At 46.2% G+C, this 22,792-nt stretch overlaps 2 protein-coding genes across 2 annotated transcripts in view; both read left to right on the plus strand.

Annotated features, from left to right (window-relative positions):
• The window catches only part of LOC116502477, a 30,642-nt gene extending 29,347 nt beyond the window's left edge, over nt 1–1,295 (plus strand). Inside the window, exon 11 of the mRNA XM_032208358.1 lies at nt 65–1,295. Within this exon, the coding sequence (XP_032064249.1) occupies nt 65–1,290 (1,226 nt within the window). The 3' untranslated portion in view covers nt 1,291–1,295. The remainder of the gene's footprint in view (nt 1–64) is intronic.
• Nucleotides 1,296–4,117: 2,822 nt separating this feature from the next.
• The window catches only part of LOC116504554 (zinc finger protein 585A-like), a 68,567-nt gene continuing 49,892 nt past the window's right edge, over nt 4,118–22,792 (plus strand). The window contains exons 1-5 of the mRNA XM_032211641.1: nt 4,118–4,240; nt 7,566–8,308; nt 9,836–9,935; nt 13,941–14,023; nt 19,695–19,821. Of these exons, the coding sequence (XP_032067532.1) occupies nt 4,141–4,240; nt 7,566–8,308; nt 9,836–9,935; nt 13,941–14,023; nt 19,695–19,821 (1,153 nt within the window). The 5' untranslated portion in view covers nt 4,118–4,140. The remainder of the gene's footprint in view (nt 4,241–7,565; nt 8,309–9,835; nt 9,936–13,940; nt 14,024–19,694; nt 19,822–22,792) is intronic.

Raw genomic sequence — 22,792 nt, forward strand, 5'->3', positions numbered from 1 at the left:
CGGTAGATTGTTTGAAATGAAGGCCTGGGGACAGGATTAAAAGATTTTTTCCCTTGTTCTGCAGGTGACAGACAGGAGAATAGGTTTAAAGTGCAGAATTTTCAGGGTGGAGAAGATGCAGAAGAGATGTGCGGGAGAGACCCTGTGACAAGCCCTGAGAATCTGCCATTAAAAGCCGAGATGGAAGAAGAAAGCTGTGATTCCGATCAGCAGAGATGGAGGCCACCGCTGGAAATTGAGAATACCCACAACGTGCTTGAAAAGGATCTTACTGTTACAGAAAAGACCAACAAGGGTAAAGTGTCCATGTTCTCCCAATATGATAAGAGGTACCTCTACCAGGTGGAACTGAATCCAATACCTTCTGCGGAGAAATTGGATCAACATCCTCAGAGATTTGAGGACAGCTACCAGCGTACTTCAAACATGAATCAAGAGGAAAAAGATATCGTAAGTGAGCAAAGGGTTGAAATCTCCGAGAACGGAATAGAGAGTAACGCAAACGCTTATCTGAGTAACAATCTCAGAGAGACACATAACAATTCTCCCGAATCCGGGAAAACCTTGACTAACCCAAACTCACTAAACAGATTTCCGGTGTGCAATCCCGAAGAGGAATGGTACGAATGTTCTCACTGTGGGAAGGGCTTCAACAAGGCCAAATACTGGAAGCAGCACCAGAAAATTCACACCGGGGAGAAGCCGTACAAATGTCTACAGTGCGGGAAGTGCTTTAACCAGTCGGGAAATCTGAAGACCCATCAAAGGATTCACACCGGCGAGAGGCCCTACAAATGTTCCCACTGTGGGAAATGCTTCAGCCACACCAACTGTTTGAAGATGCACCAGAGGATTCACACCGGGGAGACCTACAAATGCACTCAGTGTGGGAAATGCTTCAGAGAGACGGGAATCCTGAAGAGGCATCAACGAACCCACACTCGGGAGAGGCCATACAAATGTTCCCAGTGTGGGAAATGTTTCAGCCTGTCGGGAATCCTGAAGAGACATCAAAGAACCCACACTGGTGAAAGACCCTACAAATGTTCTCAGTGTGGGAAGGGCTTCAATCAGATGGGAACGTTGAAGAAACACCAGCGAATTCACACGGGCGAGAAGCCATACAAATGTTCTCACTGCCAGAAATGCTTCAACGAGAGAGGAAATTTGAAGAGGCATCAGAGAATCCATGCCAGGGAGAGCCTTAATATCATACAAGAATTCATCTTGGAAAATGACCATATCAATGTTATCAAGGTGGGAAAGACGTCTACAGAGCAAGAATTCTAAAGTGACGTTAAAAAAAAAAAATCATGCTACAGGGACATGCTTAAGATGTTCTTAGTAAGACATTTCTAGGACAAGGGTCTCCAAACCTGGCAACTTTAAGATTTAAGGAATTGGAGGTTAAAATGCATAAGGAACAGTTGCAGGAATTGAGTATGTCTAGTGTCAAAAGTTCCAAGTTATACCTCCAGAATAAATAGGACTCCAAAGCAGTTGGCACAGGCTGGTAAAACTGACTCTGAATATTCCCACAGTTTTCACCAAGTTAACAGTAAAAGGTTTTTCCCCTTCTCCAAACAGTCAGTCACATGGCCCAAACATCGTGTCATCTGATTGCCTGGTAATGTTACTCCGCCTCTTTCTGACCACCTGTGGGAATGTCCTTGGTTCCCAGGAGAAAATATTTTGTTTTGGCTACAAACACCTCAATATTCCCCACTCTCTAAATCTCCTCTCCAGTATGGCAGCCCTGAAGCCCCAAAAATGGCCTCGCTCAGGCCAGCTTCAGGGTGAACATCTAGTTTAATGAAAGGAAGGACTAAGGGTGATAAGATAACAGTGTTCCAATATCTCAGGGGCTTCCACAAAGAAGAGGGTGTGAAGCTGTTCGCCAAAGTAGCTGAGAGCAGGACAAGAAGCAATGGGTGGAAACTAATCAAGGAGAGAAGCAACCTAGAACTGAGAAGTTTCCTGACAGAACAATTGATCAGTGGGACAGCTTGCCTTCCGAAGTTATGGGTGCTCCAACACTAGACATTTTTAAGGAGACATTGGACAGCCATTTGTCTGAAGTGGTATAGGGTTTCCTACCCGAGCAGGGGGTTGGACTAGAAGACCTCCAAGGTCCCTTCCAACTCTTGTTATTTATGGCTGGCTGGAGAATTCTGGGAGTTGAAGCCCACAAGTCTTAAAAGTTGCCATGTTTGAAGACTCCTGGTTAGGAGATAACTTCGACAGCCCTTAAAGATTTCTACATGTATTTATAAGGGAAAATCCTAGCATCGGGAGTAAATTGTTAAACAGTTGGATCACTTACCAAGAATGGTGGTGGATTCTTTTTCACTGATTTGACCCTGTAGTAGCTGGCAGAATATCTACGATGGATTATTTCAATTTGGGATTTCTGTACAGTGATTGGGATTGGATTTGATTAGACTCTTTCTCCATTTTTCTATGATCATATACCAGAGATACATTATATAAATATTCTGCAATCTGGTTGTGATTCTCCATCCTTTTGCTCAATAAAAACCAACCTTTTATTTTATACTATTTGTATAGACATTTATGAGATAGGAAATAAACAGAAATGAAAACTGTCTGCATCCCAGCATCGGTTTTGTCATTTTCACTGTAGCCGTAAACGTTTTCCATCACATCGTCCCTCAGGACTTCTTTTATGTTTCCAGGGAGTCCTTGACTTATGACCAGTTGTTTTAACAACCATTCAAAGTTACAAGGGTGCTGAAAAAGGTAACGTATGACCTGTCTGGACACTTGATGGCTTTGCAGTGTCCCCCATCACAATTCAAGCATTTCTTTTATGGTTATTAAACGAATGGTTGTAGTTAGTTGTAGTTGCAGTTAGATTTTCCAACTTTCTGATCATCTAAAGAGGGTTCTTGCTCTCTGTTTCTGGCACATCTCCATTTGGAAAGTATGAAATATTTTTCCTCCCTAAACCCAGAATAAGTGGTTTTTAATTCAAATATATTTCATCCTGGAATATGTTTCCTCTGAAGATACATCTTCTGGGGCAAGTTTCAACACTGCCACTCTGAGGAAGCAGACCAGGATTCTTTCCCCAAATCTGATGCCACAGATGATGTACTTGATAGTCGAAGTGCTGCTCTCTGAACTACAAAGCAGGGAAGTCGGGGAGAAGCTGGGAAGTAGGAGAGAAAAAAAAGCAACGGCTACCTGTAGGGTTGTAGAATTCGAACACAGAGCCGCTGTGCAACAAAGCCAGCTATTCCTCACTTGACCCAAAAGTTTAGGCTGTCTCTTCCAGCAGAAGGAAGCACACAGCTAGCTGATCAATAGTGGCTCTCGAAAAATGTTAAAAAGCGGAAGAATGGAATAGAATAATAGTTGGAAGGGACCTTGGAGGTCTTCTAGTCTGACCCCCTGCTCAGACAGGAAGCCCTATAACTATTTCAGACAAATGGTTACCCAACATCTTCAAAACATCCACTGTTGGACCATTCACAACTTCTGGAGGCAAGTTGTTCCACCGATTAATTGTTCTTAACTGCCAGGGGAATTTCTCCTTACTTCGAGGAGGCTTCTCTCCTTGATTAGTTTCCATCTGTTGCTTTCTGTCCTGCCTTCAGGGGCTTTGGAGAATAAGTTGCCCCCCCCCTCAAATATTGGGACACAGCTATCATGTCACTCCTAATCTGTCATAATAAATAGACAAGCAGCGCGGGCTCCATTCGGGAACTGGTTGGGAGACCACTCAGAAATCCATCTCAGGGTTATTAGGGTTGAGCAGCTTTCCCCAAATCCGATCCAAATCTGCGTGAGGAAGGGGCTGGACTAGAAGACCTCCAAAGTCCCAGCGCTACTCATTGATTGATTGGTCATCACTGGAGGCTTTCAAGAAGAGACTGGATTGCCATCTGTCAGAAATGGTGTAAGGTCTCCTGCTCGAGCAGGGGGTTGGACTAGATGACCTCCAAGGTCCCTTCCAACTCTTCTATTCTATTCTAACTTTGATGCCACGGACGAGCCTCTCCGTCGCCCGGCCGGTCCGAGACCGCGGCGGGAAACAAAGCACAGCCGCAGCCTGTCGGGAGGGGGCGCCCGCGGGCTCCCGCCGAGCCAGCAAGAGGCGAAGCGAGGCGGGGATTGATGGGCGCAGCTGCGGCGGCCGCGAGTCCCGGGGGGCCCCCAGCGCTCGCACGCCCACCGGACGGGAAGGAGAGGAACCGCGCGGGTCCCGCCGCTGCCGGTACGGGCCGGAGGTTGGCTGGCGGGTGTGTGTGTGTGCGTGTGCGTGTGCGTGTGTGGCTGCTGCCGAGGCCTCCAGCCGTGCAATCCCTGGGCGGGGAAGGCGGAGGTTCTCTCCGGAGCTGCGGCAAACCGTTGCACCGGGAGGCCTCCGCCCCGGGGATCCCTCGCTCCCCCCATTCGGATCATCCCGGAACCCGAAGGAGCCTGGGCGGGTTGCATTGCATTGCATTGCACCGCTTGCATTGCACGGCATAGCATTGAGCTGCGCGCCTCGCTTGCCTTTCCAGCGCAGCGGTGCAGGCCGGGGGCTCGTAGACCAGGGAAGATGTTTTTTTTTTCCCCCTAGGGTGCAAAGAAGGGCGATCGCCTCCCTCCTTTTCTGTCCGTCTTTCCTGTGGGCTCCGCGGAACTCCTGCTGGGGTGGAAGCGGCGAGTGAGCTGATCCCCGTTTAACCCTTTTGGGAGAGGAGAGGACAGGGTGGTTTGCGCTTCCCTTAGATCGAGAATAAGAGATTTTAACCTGATAATCTGATTGTTGCTCCCTTCATCGCTGGATCGGCAGTAAATTCGTATGATTCCACGGTGTGAAAAATATAAGGCCGCTTTGATTTGCAAAAGTAAGAGCGTTGCAATATAAGGGAGCATCCCTAACTCGGGGTTAAACTGGGGGATGCTTGATACTCTCTGAGGTGGTTGTTTCCTTGCAAACATCTCACTACCTGACTAGGTAACATCATCAGGACAGACTGTTCATACAAGCTCCTAGAGCAGTGGTCTCCAACCTTGGCAACTTTAAGACTTGTGGACTTCAACTCCCAGATTTCCCTAGCCAGCCATGCTGGCTGAGGAATTCTGGGAATTGAAGTCCACAAGTCTTAAAGTTGCCAAGTTTTGACACCCCTGCACTAAACAAATGGGTTTAAGGCAAGGACTACCTATACCAGGAACTCTGGGAGTTGAAGTCCACAGGTCTTAAAGTTGCCAAGGTTGGAGACCCCTGTCCTAGAGCACCAAAGACTCAAAGAAGATAAGGTAGCCTTTAAAGTCCCAAAAGTGCTTTTTCTTCAAAACACAGCTGGCCTTTCCTGGTTTTTTTTTTTTTCCTTTTGAAAAGATTTCACTTCTCATTCCAAGAAGCTTCTTCATTTCCTTCGTGGTTAAGAAGCAAAATGTTTGCAAAAGAAAATAAAAAAACAGGAATGTCCGGTTGCCTTTTGGGGGGGAAAGCATTTTTGGGACAAAATGATTGAGAAGATGATTGAGAATCTTCATAGTTAAAGTGCCGCATGTTTTTAAAGGCTTCCTTTGATTATTTTATCTTATCTTCCCTATTATTGTAAGCCGCCCTGAGTCCCCTCAGGGAAAAGGGCGGCCTATAAATGTTTAATTAAAAAAAAAAAGAATCTTCTTTCCATATTTTGGGGTGGAACTGGATGGGGCTTGTTAGCTTACTGGTAAGATTAGGAAATGGATTGAAAAGGACCGACGACGCCATTTTAAAACAGACAAGAAGGAGGGAAGAGTAGCCAAGTTATCTGCTTTCTTGTTTTTTATTAAGTAATCGTTTTAGAATATGATACTTGAGAGACCGCCTTCTGCCGATTACCTCCCTCCGACCGATAAGATCGCACAGACTGGGCCTCCTCCGAATTCCATCCGCCAGTCAATGTCGACTGGCGACTACACGGAGGAGAGCCTTTTCTGTTGCAGCTCCGACCCTGTGGAACGATCTCCCCGTTGAGATACGCACCCTCACCACCGTCCAGGCCTTCCGCGCAGCCCTCAAGACCTGGCTCTCCCAACAGGCCTGGGGATAAGTCCTTAATTTGCCCCACCCGAGTGTTGAATGTAGAATGCATGTTGTGTTTTTACTACTTATTTTGTTTATATATTGTTTATTTTGTATTGTACCCCCTCCCTAATGGTTGTAAGCCGCCCTGAGTCCCCTCGGGGAAAAGGGCGGCCTATAAATCTTAATAAAATACAAAATACAAAAATACAAATGATACGACCTGGAAATGTTGCATCGCCTTACAATCAGTGGTGGGATTCACATTTTTTTACTACCGGTGCTGAGGGTGTGGCTTGGTGGGCATGGCAGGGGAAAGGTTATTGCAAAATCCCAATTTCCTCCAATAGCAATAGTGTTCTGCCCCGGGCAATGAGGTTCTGCTCGGGCAGCCAGTTAACTCCACGCTTAGGAATATCTTTCAGATCACGTTTATTATCAGGCATCCTTAATAGCAAAACTTACAGTTCAGTGTTAAGATTCTTCTGGCTTTCCATGATCTGTCCCATCACGTAGTGTAAAAAATTAATTTCTCTAACCCATGCTGCTGGTGCAAAGCTGCTTCTGGTAACGCCGAAGGTGATTCAATGAATGGTCAGTAATAAAACAATTTCCCGGGCAGAGTACCCCACTGCCCAATCAGTGAGCACAGATGTGGTCACATGTTATGGGACTACATTTCCCATAAAGTAGTTACATTTCCCATGAGGTAGTTTCTTAAAGGAGACAGCTCTTAATTCCTATATTAGCTATATACTGTTGGGACAGCACAAATAGCAATAGCAGTTAGACTTATATACCGCTTCATAGGGCTTTCAGCCCTCTCTAAGCGGTTTATAGAGTCAGCATATTGCCCCCAACAACAATCCGGGTCCTCATTTTACCCACCTCGGAAGGCTGAGTCAACCCTGAGCCGGTGAGATTTGAACAGCTGAACTGCAGAACTGTAGTCAGCTGAAGTAGCCTGCAGTGCTGCATTTAACCACTGCGCCACCTCGGCTCTCCAGATCAGCTGGGACTCAGGAGGCAGAGAATAGATGGGAGCAGGGCCAGTAAGAGATGTTATTTACCGGTTCTTTGAACGACTCAAAATTTCCACTACCGGTTCTCCAAAACTGATCAGAACCTGCTGAATACCACCTCTGCTTACAATATTTTGGTGGAAATGAGAGAAGATAATTCGTTATTGGCCAAGTGTGATTGGACACAGAAGGAACTTGTCTTTGGTGCATATACATAAAAGAAGAGATAGATTTGTCAGGAATCATAAGATACAACACTTAATGATAGTCGTAGGGTACAAATAAGCAATCAAATCATATGGTAGGAATATAAATCGTAAGGATACAAGCAACAAAGTTATAGTCATACATTCATAAGTGGGAGGAGATGGGTGATAGGAACGATGACAAGATTAATAGCAATAGTAATGCAGACTTACTAAATAGTTTGACAGTGTTAAGGGAATTATTTGGTTAGCAGAGTGATGGCGTTCAGGGAAAAAAACTGAGTTTTAAAATGGTTTACATTTTAGATCTACGAAGGTCATCAGAAGAGAAAGCACCGCTAGTGAACAAGAGGGCAGCTCCAGAAGTAAACGAGAGTCAACAAGGAGTTGGGTTTTGCAGTTCAACATCTGAAGAAGCAGGATGGGGTGCATTTGAGAAGAACGAGAGGGCCCCGTTCGTTGGGATGGAGGAGCTCTGGGATTCGCAGGGGCAACAGTTCCTCCAGACGCTGCAACCGGTTCATCCAGGAGAGGGCAAGTCCAAGATGTCGGATGCTTCTCCCTGGGACGATCCCAAGGTCTTCCTGGCCTCCTTCGAGCAGGTGGCCCAAGCCTGCCGGTGGCCCAGAGAAGAGTGGGTGTCCTGTCTCCTGCCGGCCTTGAGCGGAGAAGCCGAAGAGGCTTTTCAGAAGCTGGAAATCGGAGAACGGGACAACTATGGGAAGGTGAAGGCCGCCATCTTGAAAGGGGAAGCGGTGAAAAGGGAGGACCAGCGTCAACACTTCCGCCAGTTCTGCTGCCAGGAAGTGGAAGATCCTTGGATGGTTTACAAGCAGATCCAGGAGCTTTGCCACCAGTGGTTGAAGCCGGAGAGGCGCACCAAAGAGGAGATCCTGGAGCTGCTCATCCTGGAGCAGTTCCTGGCCAGCCTGCCTCCAAAGCTCCAGAGCTGGGTTCAACCCAGGAGGCCGGACACGTGTTCCCAGGCAGTGGCCCTGGTGGAGGACTTCCTACGGAGTCAGCAAGGAATCAAATCAGAAGCCTGTCAGGTATGATTTGATGATATCATCTTTGGTGTTTGCATGATTGAAATGGACCTGGGTGCTAGAAACCCTTAGAATCCTTACAGGGAATGATGTACTACTTCAGTCTGTTTTTAGTTCTGGTGATTATGAGAATTTTAAGCACTGCCACCAATATTTCTGAAATTGTTCTGTTGATATAATTCATAATTTTCCAAGTCCTTTTTTCAAAATGCAATCGAAATCATTATTGTTATTACTTTGTGTAGTTAAGATTCATGTAACAGAATAACAGAGTTGGAAGGGACCTTGGAAATCTTCTAGTCCAATCTCCTGCTCAGGCAGAATGCCCTACACTACTTCAGACAAATGGTTATCCAACAACTTCTTAAAGACTTCCAGTGTTGGGGCATTCACAACTTCTAGAGGCAGGTTGTTCCACTGTTTAATTGTTCTAACTGTCAGGAAATTTCTCCTCAGTTCTGGGTTGCTTCTCTCATTGATTAGTTTCCACCCATTGCTTCTTGTTCTACCCTCAGGTGCCTTGGAGAAGAGGTAGACCCCTCTCTTCTTTATGGCAACCCCTTAGATCAGGGGTATTAAACTCAAGGCCTGGCTGCTGGATTTGGCCCACGGAGTGTGTTTAATTCTGGCCCACGGTGTCAAACAACAAAAACGCACTGGCCTGCAGCCCTCCCGTGCACCATTTTTGTTCGCAGAGGGTTTCAGGAGGACTTTGCAGTCGAAAATGGAGCTTGGGAGCCCATTTTCACTGGCAGAGCGCTGGGGCCACCACAGGCACCCACGACACGAGGGATGTTGAGCTGGCCACCCCCATCCTGGCCACACCCACTCTCCCCCCCCTCCAAGGTCAAACACAACCCTGATGCGGCCGTCAATGCAATTGAGTTTGACACCGCTGCCTTCAATATTAGATCATACGTCGAGGGTTACCTGGACGCTAATATTTTCACTTTTTATTTCGTGCAGAGCAATGTAAACTTGGAGAACTTAATTGCAGGGAGAAAATTCACTGGTAGAGCACTTCCTGCAGGGCAAATACAGCAACACTAAAAATACCGAATAAGAGCTGAGCAAACTAGAACTTTGCATGGTATTGTGTAACTCAGTGACATAATCTACAACAGGGGTGTCAAACTGGATTTCATTGAGGGCTGCCTCATGATTGTGTTTGATCTTGAGGGGCTGGGGTGGGCATGGCCAGGGTGGGCGTGGCCAACTTGAAATCACTCATGTCGGGGGCACCTGTGACGGCCCGAGCGCTCCACCAGTGAAAATGGGCTCCCGAACTCCATTTTCGGTTGAGACAGCCTCCTGCAACCCTCTATCAACAAAAATGGGGCTTCATTTTTGCTGGCAGAGACACCGCGGGCCGGTCTTTCACTGTTTCCAGGGCACCCCGCGGGCCAGCTCCAGCCCGCAGGCTTTGAGTTTGACACCTCTGATCTACAATAACCTCCATGAAAACCAGCCCCCAAGATTCCTGGTTTTGGCACAATGAATCCTGAGTAGGACTTGTCTTCCTTGTTTCAGGGCCCACCAAATGAAGAACCCACCAATTTCGAATGTGCTGAGCAGGAGCCCTTAGAAGCCGTGAAGAGAGAAAATGTTGAAGTGGAGATCGGTATGCTGGGTAAGAACGCCCTAGGAATGGGCAAACACCAAATCCCTCCCGCATTGTGGTATGCTTAAACTGAGGGCAGAATTCTTGACCTCGATCAGTTTCCTAGAATGAGCAAATTTTGATAAATGCAATAAGTTAGGTGGATCACCCAATCTGGAGTAGCTGAATTCGGAAGGAACAATGTTTGTCATGGCTATACGATACACCTTAGTACGGTGTTTTTCAATCTCAGCAGATTTAAGTTGTGTGGACTTCAATTTCCCCCCCAGTGGAATTCTGGGAACTGAAGTCCATACATTGTAAGAATTGCCAAGGTTGCTTTCAATGATGGAAGCATTAATTTATCCAAACATATTATAGATAAAATAAAGAGATACAAAGATTTACTAATGATCAGGGGGAACTGAAAACAGACAAGAACTAAAAGAGCAAAGGCATAGACATCAATTGGTGGCCATACATGCAAATTCAGGCCAGATATAGGAAAGAACAATATGGATTCCAAAAAGAACCGCAAGAATTAGATAAGATTCTACAAGGTACAGAAGATAAATTGATTAAGAAAATATACAATTATTTATTGAAATATAGAATGGAGGAGGAAGTAGTTAAAGAAAATACAATAACTTGGGCCAAAAACTTCGGCTACAATATCGAATTGGAGAAATGGGAGAAACTCTAGAATGAAAATTATAAATTGACAATGTCAGTAGCCTATAAAGAAAATATGTATAAAACATTCTACAGATGGCACCTTCCCGCAGGGAGATTGGCCAAAATGCACCTGAACATATCACCAGACTGCTGGAAATGTAGACCAAATCGGGGAACATTCTACCAAATGTGGTGGACATGCCCAAAAGTAAAACAATATTGGAAAAGATTAAGAAAATGGCTCGAAGAAATAACTACCGTATTTTTCGGAGTATAAGATGCACTGGAGTATAAGACGCACCAAGGTTTTGAAGAGGCAATTTTTTTAAAAAAAAGGGTTTTGCACTCTGCAAACCTCCCCAAAACGGCCCATTTTTTGCAAAAACGAGCCTGTTTTTTTTAGACAGCATGAATAGCCCTTAGGAGGCTTGTAGAGTGTTCCCGGGGGGGCGGGGGGATGAGCAAAAAATGGCCTGTTTTTTGTCAAATGAGCATTTTTTGCTCATCTCTGCCCTTTCCAGCCCCCAGGAGCTCTCTGAAAGCCTCCTCAAAGCTATGCACGGCCTTTTTGGTGAAGGGGCGGGGTTTCAGGAGGCAAAAATTGCTGTATTCAGTGTATAAGACACACTCAGATTTTCAGCCTCTTTTGACGGAAAAAGATGCGTCTTATACTCCAAAAAATACGGTAAGCAGCAAATAGACATGGTTGAAAAACGCTGATTGAGAAGATCTTGTGGAGGTTGTACAATAAAGCACAATAAAAAAATGCAAATACCAAAAAAAGGGGGGAAATATAATTCGATAATAATCTTCTTTCATTGTGTACAGTGTCTGATCAGTTTCCAAAGAAAAGACTTGTGTTGGATACATTGCAGTAATTCCGACAGGTGGCCAGAGCAAGGATTACGGGGCCAGAGCATTCCTGTCCTGGAAGAGTCCTAGTTGCCCGTGGGGCACATTGGGAATTTGTGGCTTGTGGTTTGGCACTAAGGACAGGTCTCTCTGTCTTTTTATTGATTAATTTTAGTTGAATTAATTACATACAGGTAGTCCTCAGCTTACAACAGTTCATTCAGTGGCCATTCAAAGTTACAACAGCACTGAAAAAAAGTGACCTGTGACTTGTTTTTCATACTTACCACCATTGCAGCATCCCCATGGTCACGTGATCAAAATCTGGGCACTTGACAACTGACTCATATTTATGGCGGGTGCAGTGTCCCGGAGTCATATGATCCCCTTTTGCGACCTTCTGACGAGCAAAGTCCACGGGGAAGGCAGATTCGCTTCACAAGCCGGTTACTAACTGATTAATTCCAGGGATTCTCTTAACAACTGTGGCAAGAAAGGTTGTAAAATGGGGCAAAATTCACTTAACCAGCGTCTTGCTTAGCAACAGAAATTTTGGGCTCCATTGTGGTTGCAAGACAAGGACAACCTGTATTGTTAAGTATTGTAGTAAAAGTACTTAACAATTTTACAACCTTTCTTGCCACATTCTTCCTTCACTTTCTCTCTCCTTCTCCCTTCTCTCTCCTCTTTGTCTCTTTCTGTCTCTCTCACCCTCTTTCTCTTTGTCTCTCTTCTCTTTTCTCTCTCCTTCTTTCCCACTCTTCTGTCACTTTCTCTCTCCTTCTCTGTCTCTTTCTGTCTCTCTTCCCTCTTTTTTCTTCCTCTCTTCCTCTCTCCCACTCTTTTATCACCGTCTCTCTACCGCCCAACCTGTCCCCATGCTTATCTTCGACTGATCATGTTTGCAATAATTTACCTTTTCTAAATAGGCGCAGTTCCCTTACTGGATCCCTCGCTCACTCAAACACACACACACACACTCACACACACACACAAAACCATTTTATCCATTCCAATTCGGATCCTATAAATCAATTGCTCTGTGAAACATCTGTGAAAAACATTCAGGTGCTCAGGCATGAAAATAGAAATAAACAGTTCTGTGTCAAAGACGTGTTTATTTAGCAACCATTCAAATTTGAGTGGAACTAAAAAAGGTGACTTATGACTGATGCTCGCAATTATGATTGTCACAGCATATCCATAATGTCCCATAATCAAAATTCAGGTCCTTAGAAACCCTCATATATTTACAACACTTAAACTCCAACATCTTGTGACTGCCAAGGTTGAAAAAATACCGGTTTCACAGAAGAGTGATTTGGATCGGAAACCATCACTTTAAATATGTTTTTTTCCTGATTTGATCGGTATTTTGTGTAAGAATCTTGCAATAATCCTGGCCAGAGTGGAACTCCTTGATCAAAGCAGACTTCAGTCAAACATTTCAGGCTCAACCTATATAGGAGGGAAGGACATCCTGTCCACCCTGAAAAAGAATTAGATGGTCATACAGGAGGAGGGAAGCAGTGGCTCAGTGGCTAAGATGCTTAGCTCGTCAATCAGAAAGGTCCGCAATTCGGCGGTTAGAATCCCTAACGGAGTGAGCTTCCATTACTTGTCAATTCAATTCAATTCAATTTATTAAATTTATATGCTGCCCTTTTCCCCCGAAGGGGACTCAGGGCGGCTCACAACTCGAACCGGGGAGGGGAATACAGACAAAAGATTTAAAAGCAACAACATAACAATATATAATTTAAAACTCACAACAGTCATACCATTCGAGACGGGGGCAACAGCTCTTTAGCCCCAGGCCTGTCGGAACAACCAGGTTTTGAGGGCTTTGCGGAAGGCCTGGAGGGTGGTGAGGGTTCGAATCTCCACGGGGAGTTCGTTCCAGAGGGTCGGAGCAGCCACAGAGAAGGCTCTCCTCCGGGTAGTCGCCAGTCGACACTGCCCGGCGGATGGGGTTCGGAGGAGGCCTAATCTGTGGGATCTAATCGGTCTAGTGGAGGTAATTGGCAGCAGGCGGTCTCTCAAGTACCCAGGTCCCAGCTCCTGCCAACCTAACAGTTCGAAAGCGTGTAAAAATGCAAGAAGAAGTATAGGGACCACTTTTGGTGGGAAGGTAACAGCGTTCGATGTGTCTTCGGCATTTAGTCATGCCGGCTACATGGCCATGGAGACGTCTTCGGACAGCGGCTTAGAAACGGAGGTGAGCACCGCCCTCTAGAGTTGGGAACGACTAGCACATTTGTGCAAGGGGAACCTTTACCTTTACAGGAAGATATGTGGGAAAAGAAAACCGACCAGCGATTTCTAAAAATGGAAACGAAAGGGGGGGTTGCAAGAGAGGCAATTTCTCACCGTTGTTCAGTTTCAAAATTCCTTCTTGCAAAGATTCTGCCTGGTTCAGAACGCAACAAGCCCTTGTGGGCAGCTGTTTTGTCCAGCCGCTTAAGTTTGCCTCTTCTTATTGTAATGTCTTGTTTTCATTTCCTGCAGGACCTGGAATCGAATCCCCAGACCCTCCCAGCTCAATGCTTCCTTCCGAAAGATTAGGGATGGTGCAAACTGCTTTGAAAGAGGTAGGTGTGTCAACCTTGTGAGAGAGTTTTGCCCTGTACCAGACTGGTGATATGAAATATTAGCATGAGAGAGGCACAGTGGCTTAAAGACCCTGAGGTTGTCAACTAGAAAGTTTTTGATTCAAATTTGGTCACCGTATTATAAAAAAGATGTAGAGACTCTAGAAAGAGTGCGGAAAAGAGCAAAAAGGAGGATTAGGAGGCTGGAAGCAAAACTTACAAAGAACAGTTGCAGGAATTGTGTTTGTCTAGTTTAGTGAAAAGTAGCAGTAGGAGAGACATAATAGCAGTGTTCCAATATCTGAGGAGCTACCACAAAGAAGAGGGGTCTCGTCCGATTCTTGAAAGCATCAGAAGGCAAAACAAGAAGCCATGAATGGAAACTAATCAAGGAGGGAAGCCACGTAGAACTGAGGAGAAAGCTGACAGTCCGGGTTTCAGACCACCTAATGGGTTGAGTCCCTGGTCCTTCCCTCAGCTCACCCTGCCGGTTCCACCACAAAACCGCGTTCGACTAAACCACGCTCGACGAAACCTCTTAGCTGACGTCATCAACAGCGCGACAACAGCGCAGAGACAGAAGCACGCTGTAAACGCTAAACCTAAAATTAACCCCTAAACCTAACCCCCCTAAACCTAATCCTAAACCTAACCCTAAACCTAACCCTTAACCTAACCCTAAACCTAATCCTAACCCTTAACCTAACCCTAAACCTAAACCTAACCCTAACCCTTAACCTAACCCTAAACCTAACCCTAACCCTAACCCTTAACCTAACCCTAAACCTAATCCTTACCTTAGGTTGAATCGGCTTGCTTTCAAAGTGCTATTTAAATGCCCTTCTTTCTCCGCGCTCACTGTTGTCGCCCTGTTGATGACGTCAGCACGCAGTTTGTTTGTTTGTTTGTTTGTTTATTAGACATTTATAGGCCGCCCTTTTCCCTGAGGGGACTCAGGGCGGCTTACAGTCAAAAAGGAAAGGGAGTGTAGGACAATACAAAAAGAAGTGTGCACAAAGGTAAATTAAATAGTAAAACTCAACATTCACTCAACATTCGGGAGGGGCAAAAGTAAACTTATCCCCAGGCCTGACGGGCTAGCCAGTTCTTGAGGGCTGTGCAGAAGGCCTGGACGGTGGTGAGGGTACGAATCTCCACGGGGAGATTGTTCCATAGTGTCGGAGCCGCAACAGAGAAGGCTCTCCTCCGAGTAGTCGCCAGTCGGCACTGACTGGCGGATGGAATACGGAGGAGGCCAACTCTATGCGATCTGATGGGACGCAGGGAGGTAATTGGCAGAAGGCGGTCTCTCAAATAGCCAGATCCACTACCATGGAGCGCTTTATAGGTGGTGAGTAGAACCTTGAAGTGCACCCGGAGATCGACAGGTAGCCAGTGCAGCTCACGGAGGATCGGTGTTATGTGGGCGAACCGTGGTGCGCCCACAATCACTCGCGCGGCCGCATTCTGGACTAGCTGAAGTCTCTGGATGCTCTTCAAGGGCAGCCCCATGTAGAGCACATTACAGTATTCCAGCCTGGAGATCACAAGGCCTCGAGTGACCGTTGTGAGGGCCTCCCGATTCAGGTAGGGCCGCAACTGGCGCACCAGGCGAACCTAGGCAAATGCCCCCCTGGTCACAGCTGAGAGATGGTGGTCAAAAGTCAGCTGTGGGTCCAGGAGGACTCCCAAGTTGCGGGCCCTTTCTGAGGGGTGTAAGTTTTGTCCCCCCAGCCTGAGTGATGGTATGTTGGTCAAATTTTTGGGAGGGAAACACAACAGCCACTCGGTCTTGTCTGGGTTGAGTATCAGCTTGTTTGCTCTCATCCAGTCTTTAACGGCTTCTAGACCCCGGTTCATCACGTCCACCGCTTCATTGAGTTGGCACAGGGCGGACAGATACAACTGTGTATCGTCCGCATATTGATGGTATTTTATCCCGTGCCTTCGGATGATCTCGCCCAGCGGTTTCATGTAAATGTTAAATAGTAGGGGGGATAGGACCGACCCTTGCGGCACCCCATAAGTTAGGGGCCTCAGGGACGATCTCTGCCCCCCCACCAACACCGACTGCGACCTGTCCGAGAGATAGGAGGAGAACCACTGCAAAACAGTGCCGCCCACCCCTATCTCCCGCAGTCGTCGCAGAAGGATACCATGGTCGATGGTATCGAAGGCCGCTGAGAGGTCCAGGAGAACTAGGATGGAAGCATGGCCTCCATCCCTAGCTCTCCAGAGATCATCGGTCAATGCGACCAAAGCGGTTTCTGTGCTGTAACCGGGTCTGAAGCCAGACTGGAAGGGGTCAAGATAGTTAGCTTCCTCCAAGGTACGCTGAAGCTGGAGAGCCACCACCTTCTCAACAACCTTCCCTACAAAGGGGAGGTTGGAGACTGGACGATAGTTATTAAGAACAGCTGGATCCAAGGACGGTTTCTTCAGGAGGGGTCTTACCACCGCTGTCTTAAGCGCGGTGGGAAAGTACCCCTCCCGAAGAGAGGCGGTAACAACCGCCTGGATCCAGCCTCGTGTCACCTCACTGCTGTTGGCAACCAGCCAGGAGGGACACGGGTCCAGTATGCAGGTGGAGGCACTCACAGCTCGCATAGCCTTGTCCACATCCCCAGAGGCAACTTCCTGAAACTCAACCCAGAGATGGTTTGCCAAGTCTTCTCCTTGTGTCTCGGCTGGATCTACTGGGGTGGAGTCCAGGTCCGCTCGAAACCGGGCAACTTTGTCCGCCAAGAACTGGACATACTCCTCAGCCTTACCCTGTAGGGAGTCCCCCGTCTCCCTCCTATTTAGGAGGGAGCGGGTTATCCTAAACAGGGTGGCTGGGCGGGACTCGGCGGACGCTACCAAGGAGGCAATATATGTTCTTTTTGCTGTTCTTAAAGTCCGAATATACTCCTTGGTGCATGCTGTTAAAAGTGCCCGTTTCGACTCGGACCTATCGGACCTCCACGAGTGTTCTAGGCGTCTCCTCCGGCGCTTTACCTCCCGGAGCTCCTCAGTAAACCAAGGAGGCCTCCGGGGGCCGCTGACCCGGAGGGGCCGTAGCGGCGCAATCCTGTCTAGAGACTCCGAAGCTGCCGAGTGCCAGGCAGCGACGAGGGTCTCCGCCGAACTGTGGGCGAGGGTATCAGGAATAACCCCAAGCTCCGTCTGGAACCTAACAGGATCCATCAGTCGCTTGGGGCGGAACCAGCTGATTGGTTCCTCCTCCCTACGGTGGGGGTTTGGCCTCCGGAAGTCTAGCCTCAGTAGGTAGTGGTCTGACCATGACAGGGGTATGATCTCATTACCCCTCAGACCAAGATCGTAACTCCACTGCTCCTAGAGGAATACGAGGTCGAGCGTGTGACCCGCTGAGTGAGTTGGGCCTCGGATTACTTGAGTCAAGCCCATGGCCCAACTCACTCAGCGGGTCATTACTTGAGTCAAGAGCCAAGGTGGCGCAGTGGTTAAATGCAGCACTGCAGGCTACTGCTAGATCAGCAGGTCAGCGGTTCAAATCTCACCGGCTCAGGGTTGACTCAGCCTTCCATCCTTCCGAGGTGGGTAAAATGAGGACCCAGATTGTTGGGGGCAATATGCTGACTCTCTGTAAACCGCTTAGAGAGGCCTGAAAGGCCTATGAAGCGGTATATAAGTCTACTGCTATTATTGCTATGGCTGTCATGGAAGCCATGAACTCCTGCGCTCCATCAGAGTGTTCACCGAGCGAAGGCAAGTTGAAGTCCCCCAGAACTATAAGTCTAGGGAACTCAACTGCTAGCTCGGCTACTGACTCGAGGAGCGAGGGGAGGGCTGCTGCAACGCAGTTGGGAGGCAGGTACGTAAGCAGCAGACCCACTTGACCCTTGAGGTCCAGCTTCACCAGCAGGGACTCACACCCGACAAGCTCCGGAGCAGGGATCCTACGAGGTACTAAAGACTCCCGGACTACAATAGCCACACCGCCACCCCTTCCCTGGGCTCTCGGCTGGTGTAGCACCTGAAATCCGGCTGGGCACATCTCAACGAGGGGGACTCCTCCCTCCGTGCCCAGCCATGTCTCAGTAATACATGCCAGGTCTGCGCCCTCATCAGTTATCAAGTCCCGGATGAGGGGGGCCTTATGAACGACAGACCTGGCATTTAGCGACAGCAGCCTGAGACCAGGGTCCTGAGTACTCGCGCCATCTGACCTTGGAGTGGGACTCCTAGGGCCGGAAGGAGGGATCTCTATAACACAGCGAGCCCTCCTTCCCCGATGATGGCCTGCCCTAAAGTCCCCGCCATATCTGCCTCTCCCTGTTATGACCGCAATGCTCCGACCCTCTCCCGTGGGTATAGCCCCCCCAACCACCCCGGTGGCCCCCGCATACCCCGCCAGGTCCTCCGAATCACTCATACCCAAGCTCTCACACAAACAGTCCTCACTAGAAAAGTTAAAAACACCAATACAAGTATATAATAATAAAAAGTGAGATCATTCATATCATCTCAAACAATCCCATGCACTCAACATACCGATTAAAAGAAATATAGGAAAAAGTTGCGCAGTTCGTAATAGTCCAAAGGTGCCTTCCACCTCTCCTGAGGAGGGTAGCACCTTAATGGGAGCTCCGCTAAGGAGACCAATATCGTCCAAGGGAGGGGAGGATAGAGAACAAGGTGGATCTGGGCAGCGGCTGTAACAGGGTTTAATCGGGCGCGGCTTAGTCGAGCGCTGTTTTGTCGTGCCACGCACCCTGCCCACCTAGCATTTTGAAAGCACGCAAATGTGAGTAGATAAATAGGTACCAGTGCGATGGGAAGCGTTCCGTGTGCCTCAGGGTGTAGTGGTCATGCTGGCCACGTGATCACCGGAGCATCGCTGGTGCCCATATTGCAATTGTGACTGCGGGAGGAATGCAGAGTGTGAGGATGGGTCATAAGTCACTCTTTTCCCATGCTGCTGTAATTCGAAACCATTGTTAACTAAACGGATCTAAATCAAAGATTTCCTGCGTTGTTAATATAGAGCAGGGCTCTCAAACCTTGCGGTCTGCAGGCCGCCAGATGAGTCACGCGCTGGCCATGCTGATGCCCGGTTTAGCGAAAGGGGGGAGAGTCGCGATACATCAGATGACGATGCCGTGCCGACAAGAATTTGACACCCCTGATAATAGAGCGGCGTTGGCGAACCTGAGTGCCAAAATTGGAGCGTGTGTGCCGGAAACCATAAGAGCAGATGCCTGTTGCGCATGCACATGCCGGGAAGATAATCTTCCGGTTTCTAGCACACATGTGCATGTAAAGACCAGCCACCCCGGGTGCATGCACATGCTGTGAAGATTATCTTCTAGTGTGCGCATGCGCACCGGCCACTTGGTCTTTCTGGCGTGCATGTGTAGCGCTCCCGCCTGTGTGAAGTCCAGCTGGAACCCGGAAGAGCAACGGGTGATGGCTCATGTGCCCAGAGAGAGATGGCTCTGTGTGCCACTTCCATAGGTTCACCCTCACTGTAATAGAGGATCCATTCCACTCTTGTGATAATAAAAATGGATCAGTAAAGGAAATTATTTTAAATAGGTTAGGATTTTACAGTGAGGGTAAAAGTTTTCTTCAAGCTTCTTTCTTCAAGCTTTTTTCTATTGCAGTGGAATTGGATGAAAAGTGGATGATTGTCTCTTACTCTTTACAGGCAGTCACAGACCTGAAGGAGAGAGATGTTCACTTGCCGACAGCCAAGTGGGATCTGGTCCAGCCTGTTCCTAAAAGGATGGCCCCGGAGGCTCTCCAGTCGGAGCACAGGAACATTGGCTCTTTAAGTAAGGCGGGCGTTGGCATTCAGACAAATTGGCAAGGGTTAGCCTCTCAACTGTTCTGTTCTGTTCTGTTTTATTCTATTCTTTTGTTTTTTGTTTTATTTTGTTTTAGATTTTCTTTTATTATTTTAGATTTGGTTTTATTTTAGATTTGGTTTTATTTTAGATTTGGTTTTATTTTAGATTTGGTTTTATGTTAAATGATTTGGTTTTATTTTAAATGATTTGGTTTTATTTTAAATGATTTGGTTTTATTTTAAATGATTTGGTTTTATTTTAAATGATTTGGTTTTACTTTAGATTTGGTTTTACTTTAGATTTGGTTTTATTTTAGATTTGGTTTTATTTTAAATTTGGTTTTATTTTAGATTTGGTTGTTTTATTTTAGATTTGGTTTTATTTTAAATGATTTGGTTTTATTTTAGATGATTTGGTTTTATTTTAAATGATTTGGTTTTACTTTAGATTTGGTTTTATTTTAGATTTGGTTTTATTTTAGATTTGGTTTTATTTTAGATTTGGTTTTATTTTAGATTTGGTTTTATTTTAGATTTGGTTTTATTTTAGATTTGGTTTTATTTTAGATTTGGTTTTTTTTAGGTTTTGTTTTACTTTAGATTTGGTTTTATTTTAGATTTGGTTGTTTATTTTAGATTTGGTTTTATTTTAGATTTGGTTTTATTTTATGTTGTTTTATTTTAGATGTTGTTTTATTTTAGATTTGGTTTTATTTTAGATTAGATTAGATTTGATGCCTCTCATCTTGTCTGGAGATAAGATTAATCTTAATATTTATTTTTAAATTAATATTGAACATTTCATTATTTTGTTTTGTTTTATATTATTTTATTGATTAATTTATCTTTAATAGTTATTATATTATTTTGTTAATCTTTATTATTTTAATGTTTTATCTTGTGTTCTATTTGGTTGTAAGCCACTTAGGGTCAGTGCTGGGTGAGATGGGAGACCTATAAATCAATGAATAAATCATCCACATCCTTAATTCCATTTACTGACCTCAAAGAAAAGTGAATTGGAGCAGGGTCCCCAGCCTGTGGGCTTCGCCCTACTAGTGGGCCGTGAAAGATTTTCAACCGGGCCATGGAAATGGCTGGTGAACACGCTTGCCTGCCTTCCATCCTCACTTGCACAAGCAGAAGGCCAGCGAATGCGTGCATGCTCCATTTAAGTGAGCGGCAGGCGTTTGTGCACGCTGCTTGTGCAGATGGAGCTGTACATGCGCACACGTGCTGGGTGTTCATGGAGAACCATTCCCCCGCCGGCCTACAAAGCCAGAAACGTTGGGGAACTCCGAATCGGATCATTCAATAAGGAACACAAGCATTTTGTAAGAAAGGGAATGACTGGATAATCAGAAAGTGTTCTGATTTCTATTGTCTCCTTACTTTCAATAGGAGCACTTTCCATTGTTCTTATTCTAAGTAAATAGGAACTTACCTATTTACTTAACCTCCAAAGGGGCAAAAGACATACCATATTGTTTTTTAGTCCCTTAGACCGAAAGATGAAGAAAGTGTTGAGGAGGGAATATAGCAGGACAAAGAATGCTCAAAAAATAATTTTCCATCCTTAACTTGAAATCCATATTTGCATTATTTACTTATTAAATTTATATATATGCCCAGCTCGCAATCCAAACCCTCTCTGGGCGGCTTTTATTTATTTACCATATTTTTCGGCACATAAGACGCGCTGGAGTATAAGACGCACCAAGATTTTGAAGAGGTAAATTAAAAAAAAAAAACATTTTTGCACTCTGCAGGCCTCCCAAACCCTCCGCACGCCTCATTTTTTTTGTGAAAAATGGGGCATGCAGAGAATTTGAGAGGCCTGCAAAGTGCTCCTGGGGGCGGGTGGGGGTGGGGGTGGGGGCAAAATTGAGCAAAAAGTGGCCTGTTTTTCACAAAAAGTGGCCTGTTTTTTGCCAAAAGGGGCCTGTTTTTTTGCCAAAAATAGGGCATGCATAATCTTTAGGAGGCTTGTAGAGTGCTTCTTGGGGCTGGGGGGGGGGGGCAAAAACGAGTGAACACCGGACCATTTTTTGCTTGTTCCCCCCCATCCCCCAGGAGCACTTTGCAGGCCTCCCAAACCCTCTGCACGTCCATTTTTGTGAAGGGGGCAGGGTTTTGGGAGGCCAAAAGTGCTGTTTTCAGTGTATAAGACGAACTCAGATTTCCACCCTCTTTTTTGGGGGGGGAAAGGTATGTCTTATACTCTGAAAAATATAGTATTTATTAAATTTGCAAGCTGCCCAAAACTTAGTCCAGAGACACGGGAAGGGTGTGAGAAAGAAATTCAAGATTATCCTGTCTTGATGTTCTTCAGCATAAGACACGATTTAGACTTCTGCGTCACTGCACGTCAGGGGGAATGTTGCCTCTGTTGTTTGGAGACGGTTGCGTAACTGTTGCATTTATGTTTCTGTGAATGTTAATGTCTGGCTAGGGGACAATCAAACCAACAAAGTACAGAAAACATAGAAGGAAACACAGGAAACCAAAATCGGCAAGAAAAACAATTCCTTTGTGAAAAGACGTGGCAATGCAAGCTGAATAATGGACAAGAAAACCAGGACGTTTTTGACAGATTTGCTGAGGAAAGATTTCAGTGCCTACACTATTCTGGAGGATTCATGATACTTTGGCAGTACCAAGCCGAGGAATACACTGCAACCTACAGTGGAGGAAAAAGAAAGAGGTGACACAGGTAGTCCTCATCTTACAACATTTGTTTTGTGGCCATTTGTAGTTCAACAGCGCTGAAAAACATGACTTACAACCATTTTTTACACCTAACGACCATTGTAGCATCCCCATGATCAAATGACCAAAATTCGGGCGCTTAGTAACTGACGCATACTTACCTCTGTTGTAGTGTCCCCGGGGTCACGCAATTCCCTTTTGCGACCTTCTAAACAAGCAAAATCAATGGGAAAAGCAGATTTGCTTAA

This window comes from Thamnophis elegans, chromosome 2 (genome assembly GCF_009769535.1).
Source record: "Thamnophis elegans isolate rThaEle1 chromosome 2, rThaEle1.pri, whole genome shotgun sequence".
Classification (NCBI taxonomy): domain Eukaryota; kingdom Metazoa; phylum Chordata; class Lepidosauria; order Squamata; family Colubridae; genus Thamnophis; species Thamnophis elegans.